Source organism: Anolis carolinensis, chromosome 1 (assembly GCF_035594765.1).
Source record: "Anolis carolinensis isolate JA03-04 chromosome 1, rAnoCar3.1.pri, whole genome shotgun sequence".
In the NCBI taxonomy this organism is placed as follows: domain Eukaryota; kingdom Metazoa; phylum Chordata; class Lepidosauria; order Squamata; family Dactyloidae; genus Anolis; species Anolis carolinensis.
Genome location: NC_085841.1, coordinates 9108597 through 9121448, shown reverse-complemented (window position 1 = coordinate 9121448; position 12852 = coordinate 9108597). Strand labels below are relative to the sequence as shown.

Below are 12852 nucleotides of genomic sequence, written 5' to 3'. Positions count from 1 at the left end.
CAGAATACGGAAGGGGCAAAACAGAAGAGAAAACCAAACTCTATCTGTTGATTCCACCAAGAAGTGGTGTATGATGATGCCTTTGTAAATCAAGTATTCCTGGTTTGTATGTTTAGGTTGCAAAAAGCAACCCACAGACATGCATGAAGCCATGCTTACACAATTTTCCCAGACAAACAGCTAATATACAGCTGTGTTTTTGACTCTGGGACTATAGTGAGGGAGGATTCCATTTCATGAAATCATATCAACAGTCAAAATTATAGTATTGGATTGTTTGGTCATGGTGAGCAAATGGCAGGAAGGGGGTAGAAGATCTCGGGTGAGAGAGAAGAGGTCAGATGTGCAACAAAACAGGATGGGAGATCACTTCCGGAATCACCATTTGCACAATTACCTTTATGTCTTAAAATAGCAAAATCATGCAACACTAATTTTTTCTCTCTCCTACATCTTTATAGTGATGACATACATGTAATTAAGATGTGATCAAAGGGCTGATAGCTTTTTTTCCTTAGAGTAGATTAATCGGCCTATCATGATGGAAAATCAACATCCAAAATGTAATAATCTGCCTGATACCCTAGAGCATTATTGAAGCTGGAAGAAAATCTCTGTTATAGAGGGTTAATTTAAAATACCTTGGGTCTGATTTTTATTTGTTTGAACTGACTTTGTGGAATTTCCACTGAAAGGAATCAAGGAAGAGTATTAGATTCTTATTTTGAGTGAATCTTGTCCCTAACTACAACAGGTTTCCGCCTGGCTTAATAAGTTTCAGAAATATGAACATTAATGAAGAGTTATTATAGCATCCAGCTATTTCCTATTTGATGTCAGAATCACAGTCCTTGATTTTATGTGTGCTGTGTAACCTGGTTTCCAAATTTAAAAATGATTGGTATTCTATGTACAAAAACTACTACTCTAAGAGGTTTTGAGAGTCTCATAATTACCTTATAAAACATTCATATACTTATTGCTAGAGGTAACATGTACCACAGCACTTTTGACTTCCCCCATGTCCTTGAAAACAACTGCTCCTCTTCAATAAACTCTTTGTGTAGAGGAGCATTTATAGATATCAGGCAGTCTGAAGTCATACAGTTTAATTTCACGTCATGTAACTCTACCATTTCATTCCCATCTCATTCTTATACACATGTAAACCAAGCCTAAGTTTAATTCTATGCTTTTCAGTCAAGAAAAAAAGTGTGCACATAATATAGTATTTTAAAAAAAAAGAATCTTACTGTTATTTGACTGAGTCCGGCCAATCTCATGGTTAAAGTTGGTGACATAAAGTACTTAAATGCAAGATCAAGACTCTCTTTATCAAAACACAAGGCTGTATCCAATGGCTCCTTAACTGTGCTCCACATTAAGTCTGCCATATTACGAGCTGCGCTCTGTCTTAATTCCTGGTCTGACAGCTTACATAAATATCTATTTAAAAAAAGAAGAAGTTAAAATTATTGGCAAGAAAGCTAGTTTAATTTTGCCAGAGCATCATCATTATCAAAATTGTAGAAACCTTAATAAAAGAACTACAATCAGTGGGGCGGCCTTACTCCTTCTGAAATAAAGCTATAGATTATTACTGCAGATGGAAGAGGGCAAGATAGGAGATGTTTGAGCTCGATCTTATAAATGGGATCATTTTTTTCAAATATATTACATATGCTCAGTCTTTTTCATCCAGTCTAATCAATTTGTACACTAGTAAATATACTGACGTATACAGGCAATCTCTAAGTTACAAACATCCTATTTACAAACAACTCATAGTTAAGAATGGGAGTGAGACAACAGGAAGTGAGAGAAATCTACCCCTTGGAAGGAAAATCCACTCCTGAGAGTTATCATGGGGAAAAGGGGTCTCCACTGAAGCTTTCTCACCAAATCCTTGTTTCCTGAAGAAGCCATTTTTTTAAAAATCCAATTATCACAGGGACAGAAAGTGAGGTGAAATCCTCTTCACAGGGGCACAGAGAGCAAAACGAGCACCACGGGGGGGGGGGGGGTTTAACTCTTCCTTCTACTATCCAAAGTATATAGATTTTTGACTGGAGTTACACTTAAAAATGTACCTGTGTTGACGTACAAATTCAGTTTCTGAACAAACCTTCAAAACTTATCTTGTTCGTAACTTGGGGACTGCCTGTACTGAAGACTGCCTACAAAACAGTTACTCTACCTGTTATTGAAATTCCTCAGCTTCTATTTATAGTAACACTAGCTGTGCCCGGCCACGCGTTGCTGTGGCGAAGTATGGTGGTATGGGAAATAAAGTATTGAGGAATTGGTGGTAGTTAAGGTCAAGGGTAAAGGTTTTCCCCTGACATTAAGTCCAGTCGTGTCTTACTCTGGAGGTTGGTGCTCATCTCCATTTCTAAGCCGAAGAGTCGGCGTTGTCCGTAGACTCCTCCAAGGTCATGTGGGATGACTACATGGAGCGGCGTTACCTTCCCGCCGGAGCAGTACCTATTGATGCACTCACATTTGCATGTTTTCGAACTTCTGGGTTGGCAGAAGCTGGGGCTAACAGTGGGGGCTCTCTCCGCTCCCCCAATTCAAACCTGTGGCCTTTCGGTCCAGAAGTTCAGCAGGTCAGCGCTTTAACACGCTGCGCCATCAGGGGATATTATTTCCTAAAGGTTGTGAATATACAATATTTCTGATTGGGTTTTTTTTCTGTTGGAGGCAAGTATGAATGCTGCAATTAGGAAAAATGATTAGGATGTAATGGCCTTGCAGCTTTAAAGCCTGGCTGTTTCCTCCCTGAGTGAATTTTTTGTTGGGAGGTGTTAGCTGGCCCTGATTGTTTCCTGTCTGGAATTCCCTTGTTTTCAGAGTGGTGTTGCTTGCGATATTTTATGTGCTTCTACTGTCTGTGGCCCTGAGAAAACAGAGGATTTTCCAGACTTTGATGATGGGAATACTTTGTTGGGAGGTGTTAGCTGGCCCTGATTGTTTCCTGTCTGGAATTCCCTTGTTTTCAGAGTGGTGTTGTTTGCGATATTTTATGTGCTTCTACTGTCTGTGGCCCTGAGAAAACAGAGGATTTTCCAGACTTTGATGATGGGAATACTTTGTTGGGAGGTGTTAGCTGGCCCTGATTCTTTCCTGTTTGGAATTCCCTTGTTTTCAGAGTGGTGTTGTTTGCGATATTTTATGTGCTTCTACTGTCTGTGGCCCTGAGAAAACAGGATTTGCCAGACTTTGATGATGGGAATACTTTGTTGGGAGGTGTTAGCTGGCCCTGATTGTTTCCTGTGTGGAATTCCCCTGTTTATTTACTGTCCTGGTTTTAGAGATTATATTGTTCTGCATTATTCTATCCCAGTAATTATTTCATATTAAAGAAGAATCTCACTTATCCAACATTCGCTTATACAATGTTCTGGATTATCCAACGCAGTCTGCCTTTTCATAATCAATGTTTTTGTAGTCAGTGTTTTAAATTCATTGTGATATTTTAGTGGTAAATTTGTAAATACAGTACAGTAGAGTCTCACTTATCCAACATAAACGGGCCGGCAGAACGTTGGATAAGCGAATATGTTGGATAATGAGGAATTAAGATAACCCTATTAAACATCAAATTAAGTTATGATTTTACAAATTAAGCACCAAAACATCATGTTAGACAACAAATTTGTCAGAAAAAGTAGTTCAGTACACAGTAATGCTATATAGTAATTACTGTATTTATGAATTTAGCACCAAAATATCATGATATATTGAAAGCATTGACTACAAAAATGCGTTGGATAATCCAGAACATTGGATAAGCGAGTGTTGGATAAGTGAGACTCTACTGTAAATACTACATAGCATTACTGCACATGGAACTACTTTTTCTGTCAAATTTGTTGTATAATATGATGTTTTGGTGCTTAATTTGTATAACGATTACCTAATTTGATGTTTAATTGGCTTTTCCTGAATCCCTTCTTATTATCCAACATATTCACTTATCCTGCCAGCCTGTTTACGTTGGATAAGTGAGACTCTACTGTATATTTCTAATCTTATATTATCTGCTCAGAACTGGATTATATGAGGCCCCTTCTTCACAGCTGTATAAAATGCACACTGAAGTGGATTATATGGCAGTGTGGAGTCAAGATAATCCAGTGCAAAGCAGATAATATAAGATTATAAATGGGTTATATAGCTGTGTGGAAGGGCCTTGAGTCTGCACTGCCATATAATCCAGTGCAAATTAGATAATCTGTGGAAGAAGCCTAAGTGAGGCCTAAATCTGCCTGTCCCCTAACTGAACCCTGGCTGTCCCTTGGCTGAGTCGGTTGCTAGGCAACCAAGTGGGCAGAGATTAGCCCTCTAAACTGGCAGCAATTGGATAAAAAAATTATTGCTCTCCCTCTAATTAGGACTTTATTTTTCTTTTCTTTTTGTTGTATCAACCTTGAGGCATGGATGATGGGTTGTGTTGTCAAATTTTGAGGTTGGGGGGCCTGTACTTTTGTTGTTTTGTGAATTGCCGTGATGCCATCACTCTTTTATATATATAGATTAGGGTCAGGTGTTGAATCTCTTCATATCCTAGAATATTCTACACTTCATAAAATGTTATCATTTATTGATATAATTCTATATTGTGGGTGAGCAGAGAATAAAAAGTTTGAGACTCACCTACTCCCAAACCCTCAAAAGAAACAAAATGTTGAGGGTTAAAGAAGATCAAGAGGGGTGTTTGATTTGGTAAAAATAAGAATGTTTGTGAGTACAGATTATGATAACCTTTGCAGATTTAAAAAAATTTAAATAACGTATTTGTGTGCCACCTTTGAAAATATTCAGGACAATATATACACAATTATCTCATCTTGCCCATATTGTTACATTATTCAGGATTATACAATAAGTATTCTGGCAGAGTGGAAATTTGTACTTCTCAAACCAGCACACTAACAAGTCCACGTTTACTCTCAAATATGATCAGATAATACCCAAATTCTATATTCTCATCAGGACATTCCTCCTTTATACCTCAGGGATGAATTTAAAGTCAATCATGATTACAAATAGGAGATTGTTTCTGAAGCAATACAGCAACAGCTTTGTGTTTTACTTGCTACTGAATACATGTTAATTTCGTCAAAGCCTGGCTCCATAAAATATTATATTTGTTTTCAATCTTTTTTTGAGCCATATTACATTCTAGTATTCTTTGTTTTAAGACATGAACAGCCATTTTATCTAAACTTGTCTCTATAACTTTGATCTCCATCAATGCTTCCACTGCCTTATCTACTGTTCTCCACTTCGGACAATTATTTTTTTTCTTAAGATATGACATTCAGCAATTGCCAAGATTTTACTAAATACTACAAGAGACGATTTACTGTATTCATTGACTATGCTTTAAAAGCATCTGTATAAAATTTTTATTAGTATATACATACAGATAAATATTATTCATTTGTATAAAAATCAAAGTGCTATCGACACACATGGCTCAACACACTATTGTTTGGTTATTAGCCTTTGCTGACTGTCATGTTAGGCATGCTACCTGAGTGATTTGAAACCATCAGCAAATTCTGAGAAAGCAGTGCGAAAAATTGCAAGTGATCTGTAAAACATACCTTATAACATAGGTTCTGAACGGTATTATGTGTTGCATAACAGCAGGGATGTGCAGCCATATTCTGATCTATAGAAGACAAAAATTAAAACAGGAGTATTTAAAATGTCATACAAGCAAATAAAAGTTCATACACCAGAATCCTGCTGAAAACTACACGTCTATCAAAATGCATTATACACAGGGTTATGCCTTCTCAGAAGTTTTGCAAATGTGTTCTGAGTGCAGCCCATAACTCCGCAAGCACACAATAAGGTCCCATCTCATACATTTGACTCAATGGACAAGGAGTTGACCTTTTCCGAAGACTAAGTACAATATCATGTGTTACACGTGTGGATTCCACTGTAACAAGACTGGTGCATACACTATGCCAAAAAGGAATAGAATTTCTAGAAAAGAACCATACAATCAGAGAGTTGGAAATGATCACAAAGGCCATCCAGTCCCCAGTCCAACCCCTTTCTGCCAGGTGTGAATAAACAATCAAAGCACCCCCCACAGATGCCCACCCAGCCTCTGCTTAAAAGCTTCCAAAGAAGGAGACTCCCAGGCAGCATATTCCACTGTTGAACAGCTCTTACTGTCGGGACGTTCTTCTTAATATTGAGGTGAATCATATCTACATAAAATAATACTGCTGCTGTAAAGTGAAAAGTCAGTGTTATTACATTTGGCAGTAAAAAAAACTTGAAATATTATTTGTGCCAACAAAGGTTTCCATGAGCATCCTTCAGAGGAGTGAAATAAGACAGTCTGTAGTACTTTGATGGCCACTGATAGTTTTAATACATACATTATGGGGAAATAGAGAAAATGTGTACCCCAGGTGTGGGCCTATAATAATGAAGTTGGGTTTTCTAATAACTCTTAGTTGGATTAAATATAACTGAGGAAATGCAAACTGTAGGTTTGTTCTTAAGTTGAATTAGTTTGTAAGTCGGAACAGGTGCATTTTTAAAGTTTAGCACCAGCCAAAAATACATAGGTTTTAATTTTGGCTAGTAGAGGGAAGGGTTAGCACCTCTATGGTGTTTGTTTTTATGTCTGTGCCCTTGTTCAGAAGATTTCACCTCACTTTCTGTCCCTGTGAGAATTGGATTTTGAAAAAATTGGCTTGTTGTGGAAACTGGGATTGGTGTTTTTAAGCAGAGGTTGGATGGTCATCTGTTGGGAGGGCTTTGATTGTGTCTTCCTGTCTGACAGGAGGTTGGACTGGATGGCTCTTGTGGTCTATTCCAACTTTCGGGAGTGAATTTCCCTTCCTAATGAGAGTTTTCTCTCATTTCTTGTTATCTCACCCCCATTCTCAACTATGAGTCATTTGTAAGTCAGGTGTTTGTAACTCGGGGACTTCCTGTACTCTGTAACTGTTTCACTTTCACCCATTGATTTCCAGTAGAACTATTTGGATTTCATTTGTATTTACAAGTCTACTGTTTGCATTGCATCCAGACATGCCTTAAATGATTGAGTGTGGCATAAAATAAATATGCAGCAGTAGTCTTGTGTTTACTGAAAGATACTTGAGGAATTTGGCTGCTTTTTAAAAGGAAACAACATCTACTCATGTTAACTTGGGGCAAATATTTTCCATTCAGTTTTTAAAATACCATAGTCACCAGCATGCAATTTTATTAACCTATTTAGAACAAAAATTGTCATTAAAACACATTCCTGAAGGTAGTGGTTGTTTTGGAAAAATTTGAGAGAACATGAGATCTTGTTCCAAACGAATAAACTGTGTTTAAAAGAGTTTGAGGTCCTTTCTACACTGACATATAAAATCCAGATTATATCTGCTTTGAACTTGATTATATAGCAGTATTGATTCATATAATCCAGTTCAAAGTAGACAACCTGGATTATCTGATTTGATAATCTGGATTATATGGCAGTATGGAAGGGGCCTGAGAAGCACAGGAGCAGAAAGCTTAGCTGAGATCCCTCCCTTCTCCTTAACTGCATTGTGCCTATTTTTCTTCACTCAAAAAAAGAAAGATTAAATATGAACCTAATAAAAATAAATTGTATCAGAAATAGAACATCAGGGTTTATGGTTTCTAATTTTTTTAAAAAAAAAAAATACTGGCACTGTTTGCAGCATACACTGACAAGGGATCACATCTGCATCTGAAACTGTGGAAATGTCGCTAAATGACCTCACTTCCAGTCCCAACATACCACAGAGTTGCTTTGAAAGACCAAGAGTCTATAGAAATTTGCTAAACTCCAATGCAACTATATAGTCACTTTTATGGAAAATATACCATAGAATCATCTGGAGGAACGAGAGAATTCCTAAGCCTGCCGGAAGACATTAGACACCTAAATCAGCTGTTGGAATTGAAGACACAACTCAAGATATAGTAATCTCTTCCAGTAGGCCTACTGTGAATTTGTGAATTTTAATCTGCATTTTACTGGTGAATTGTAACCTGTATTTTAACTGTGTGTATTTTGTTCTATGTATTTTAATAGTCTTGTGTTTTATCTCTCTGTTTTAACCATGCTGTATTCCAACTTATGCCGCAAGAGAGGCGGGTAATAAAATTATCATCCTCATCATCATCACAATACGAGAGACACCATTGACACCAGGATGAGAGTATGGGTTCCATGGGCCTTACTACATAACATTTCTTCAGTTTCTGTTTCATCAAAAATATGTCTACACACTAAATTTAGATTAAAATTATCTGATTTTTCCTATTCTTCTTGACAATAAATTTAGAAAAGATCAAGGAAACAAAATTTAACATTTTATAGAGACAGCAGAGAACGATGATGATTTCATACAATGGAAAATACTCCCAGTATTTCAACACCTGGAATGGGGAGAGGCAGAAAAAAACGAAAAGCTATAAAGCTTAAAATAGCAAAAAATGGTAATTAAAAATAATCAATAGTCACATATGTTACATTATCCTGATGGCTACGATCATTTTATCTGGCCATCTATAATTAATGCCCATCAAACACCCATACAATTTGCAGGTGCCCATCAAAAGTGGCCCTTCCTTAGTTATTGCTACAAAACTATTAGAGAGATATATTTTCCCAAAATGGGAGTGATCTAGGTTAGTCAGATTTTTCCTTCCACATATTTTCCAGCATAGGCAAATTTAAAATATACGTATTTGTTAAGCTAAAACAAAAATAGAAAAGTTATGGGACCTCTGCATTTTCAGACAGTGTTCAATACACCCAACACAGTCAGACAGGGTTTGGGGTACAACCTTAGATCCACCATTCTGTTTCTCCCTAACACTGCTTTAGAATGACCAATTATTCACTTCTTGGCTTACTGGAAACAATACCTGAGTTTAGCATTTTATAAAACCCTGGTGATAATGTATACTGCTTTTTCACAAGCTGAGTCATGGCTAGCGCTTGGAGGCTTGAGTCCATTCTATTTTTATCACCTGCCGACTGGTGTATCCCATTATAGAACAGGAGTAGTTGGATCTAGCCACAGTGATACATGCCTTGCTTATATCCCGGTTGGACTATAGTAATGCGCTCTAAGTGGGCTGCCTTTCAAAAGTGCACAGAAACATCTGTTGGTTTGAACCAGACTTCTAGCAGTCATCCACTCCCTGGTTACAGGAAGTGGACAACTGCTCTGTTACAAAAGCTCAACTGGCTGCCAACACGTTTCTGGGCACAATTCAAAGTGCTGGGTTTGACTACAAAGCGCTATGCGATTCCAGTCCAGGTTATCTGAAGGACCGTAGCTCTTTCCACAAACCTGTCAGACATTTATGACCAACTGAGGAGGACATTTTCTCTATCCCACCACCCGCTCAAGTACGCTTGGTGGGAACACAGGAGAGGCCTTTTAGGTGGCTGCTCCCAGACTTTAGACCAGTATAGCCCCATCCCTGTTGGACTTCCGCAAGCAGATCTGCAAGCTCTTCCAGATGGCATTTGGGGAAGGATAAGGGACATGCAGTTTGAGGGGGGGGGCAGACTGGAGGGGGTATTCTGGGGGGAATTGTGTGTTTTAAAATGTATTTTAATTGTATTTATTGTATTATAATTGTATTTTAACCTAACACACACAGCACTATTTTTTTTTGTTTTTTTAATTTTGCATTCACTTTTTTAAAATTGAACAAATTGTGATCTTAGCCACGTTGAGTCCCCTTGGGGGAAAAGGTAGAGTAAGTACATAAATTAAGTAAACAAATAAAAAATAAACTGCTTCTGCATCAGCTGAACTGGAAGGAAGCCTTTCCAGAACCTTCCAACACTTAAAATTCTTTTTTCTTCCATAACCTAAGACCAGGATATGGCATGGACCATACTGTTTACATAGCTGAAGGGTAGGCAGTTTGGTGCCATCCAGATGTTTTAAATTACAACATCTCGAAGCTCCATCTAGCAAGACCAATAGCTGGGGAATCATGGAGGTTGTAGCCCAACTGGAAGATCTTAGGTTGCCTACCTCTAGCATATCAGAAATAAAGAGAAGACATAAAGAGAAGCACCCTAAGAACTCAATGTGTTATTTCCTTCAAGAAACTACACCAGAATCATAATGCAGGGAGATGCAAGCTACTTTCTGAACAAAAGATTTGGACTCTGTCTGCTGCCACTCCTGGGGATGGTCTCTCTCACTCAGGGACAGAATAGGAAATATAACGTCTACAAAACTGTACAGAAGTAATGTCAAAGGAATGCTGCCACTGTATCAGATCCATAAAGAAAGAACAAGGCAAACACACTCTCGCATCTAAGTACTATTCTACTTTTTCCAAGGTAGAATGCAGAAAATGGATGGTCTTCCTAAGTTGTATTTCTTCAGACCCTTGCAAGTTAAACTCACAGACAGGAGAACATTACTACTGTTGGCCAAAAAAGACCAGCTTCAGTCTGCCAAAATCAACATTTATCAGAAATGATTAATCTCTTCAAGACAATTTATCTGGTGTGGTCATTTGGCTCTCCAGAATAATGGGGAAAAGGGGAGAGAAAAGGCTCTGTGCTGTTTCTGTTGAGTTGTGTAAGTATTTGACTTCAGAAACATTAGGTCCCCCTGGTGATATACTAGTCATCACCTACAATTTGTTTTAACGTGTGCTTGCCAATTCATAGTGTAGTTTGTTTTTCATTGTCTTTCCTTTTAAGTTTGTAGAATTCAATTTAGTAGAAACTGGCATGCTGGCAAAAATAAAACAATGGCTATCTATCCGTTATCTGGCCTTTCCATGTGTTAGTCTCAGGATAAATTTAAGATTTATATCATTCAAAAATGACAAAATGGAACAAAGATGGCAACCAAACGACATTCCTCTCTATCCAGAATTTTAATCAATGGTTGTATTAAGAAGGATAAAAGCAGATCTATTCCCAATTATAAAAGGCAGTAATTTTATGATTTTTGAATAAAATTATTATTAGCAGAAATGAAAATTAGACATTTACTACAGGCTAATGCTTCAGACTATGGCAGCTAGAAATGGAACTCAAGTTAGCATAGTAAAGCCTCCAGTCATAAGACAAGGATTCATCTACATTTATTGCATTTGTGATTAAAGGCATTAGAGGAATTTCACTCAATACTTACATTGGAGACCACAGTGATAAATGCATGTGCTATGAGAAATGGTAACGTTTCGGGGGTTCCATATTCAAAACAGTCCTTCATGAGGGAAAGGCCATTTTTTCCACAAAATAGGCAAACATAACGAAGCAAGTGCAATGGTACTTCTACATCCTATGGAAATAAGAATACATTGTATAGAAAAAAATTAAATTGGCAATACAGATATCCAAGCTCCATGATCTTAATTGTGACTTCTACAAACTGTGGGTATTGTTATAGTATTTCTGGGTCTGCTTCAATCTCTCTTAAATTATAGGAATAATTCAAAGTGCTGACCTTGTTCTATAGTTCAGGAAGTTTAGTCTCAACTTAAATATTGGTATAGCATATGGAAAATTTCAGAAAGTTTCAATTTATTGTCATATACAAATCCTTGAATCCTTCGGCTGCACTAGGGCTACACAAGCTAAGAGAACTATATATATGACTAAATATTTGCTTTTACTATTTACCTTTTCACACACATATCACATGGTGTACAAGCCATGGCAGGTCCAGTTAAATGCAACGGCTCAATGTTGAGCAGAAGACCATAGTCCTTCGTAGCTCCTATGTACAATGAAGTCTAGGACTTCCCACCATTAACTCACCTGATATCCACAAAATGGATATCAAATCTGACAACTTCCACACAATACCAATCAAAAACAAGAATTGGAAAGCCCAAGGTTCGCATGGACAAATACAATCCCAATAAGCAAGATATTTCAGAAAGGTTTATATGGGGCCCTTGAGGAGTTTCAATAATGTCTTGTTCTCGCTGACTGTCCTGGAATGTAAAAATATGCTGCCCAGCACCTGGCAGGCAAAGATGTATCAATTTCTAATCCTATTATGAGACATTTATGTATTATATTTCATCAGCTGGTTTAGGGAAGTGAGAGTTCACCCATTGTGATTTAATACAATAGTGATGAACTGGTAAATGTTGAAAGCTGTCATCCATCCTGTTGTAAGACCACCACCGTATCCTGTGGGGATACCCAGAATTAAAGGAGAATGACTTACATTTTTCATCTATAAAAAGCAAGTTAAACCTACAGGGAGTTGAAACATGTGGAGCAACAAGCGCAAGAAATTTCCTCTCTCTGGACATTCAAATTCCTATTATTCTTCAAAATTATGACTGGTCATCGTATTTGTTTCTGATGGTCAGGGATACAGTAGAGCAAAATAAATTTACTTGAATGAAAGATTCATATTACAGTCCACCAACAGAATAGATGCTTTGTATGCAGATTGTCACAGATTCAGTTCCTTCTAGTCCAAGCCAGCATAGCCAAAAGTGAGGAATATGAAGTTTAACAGCATCAGGAGGGCAATGCCTACCCCTATAGTAAAAGGGGCAGGCAACATGCAAGGAAATGTAAGATAGAAAATTGATACTGGGGTTTTTTGATACAATGAGAATAGCTATAGCTTAGCGAAGGACTCTGGTATAGTCCACAGAATCTCCCTGTAGTACCAGGAAATATTCCTCTCTGAAGTCTTAGAAAGCTACTAAATGGTAGCGAGCTAGAAGAACTATTGGTTTGGCACACTATAAAAATGTTGGGTTTTTTTAACATTTGGTGGTATAGTTCAGCCTAACACAAATTGTGATTATAAGCTCTTTTTTTTAGAGTAT

At 37.5% G+C, this 12852-nt stretch overlaps 1 protein-coding gene across 1 annotated transcript in view; it reads right to left on the bottom strand.

Annotated features, from left to right (window-relative positions):
- usp34 (ubiquitin specific peptidase 34) overlaps positions 1-12852 on the bottom strand; it is a 133726-nt gene that overhangs the window by 92514 nt on the left and 28360 nt on the right. The window contains exons 5-7 of the mRNA XM_008121091.3: positions 11187-11336; positions 5616-5683; positions 1254-1446 (exon numbers count right to left, since the gene is read on the bottom strand). Of these exons, the coding sequence (XP_008119298.1) occupies positions 1254-1446; positions 5616-5683; positions 11187-11336 (411 nt within the window). The remainder of the gene's footprint in view (positions 1-1253; positions 1447-5615; positions 5684-11186; positions 11337-12852) is intronic.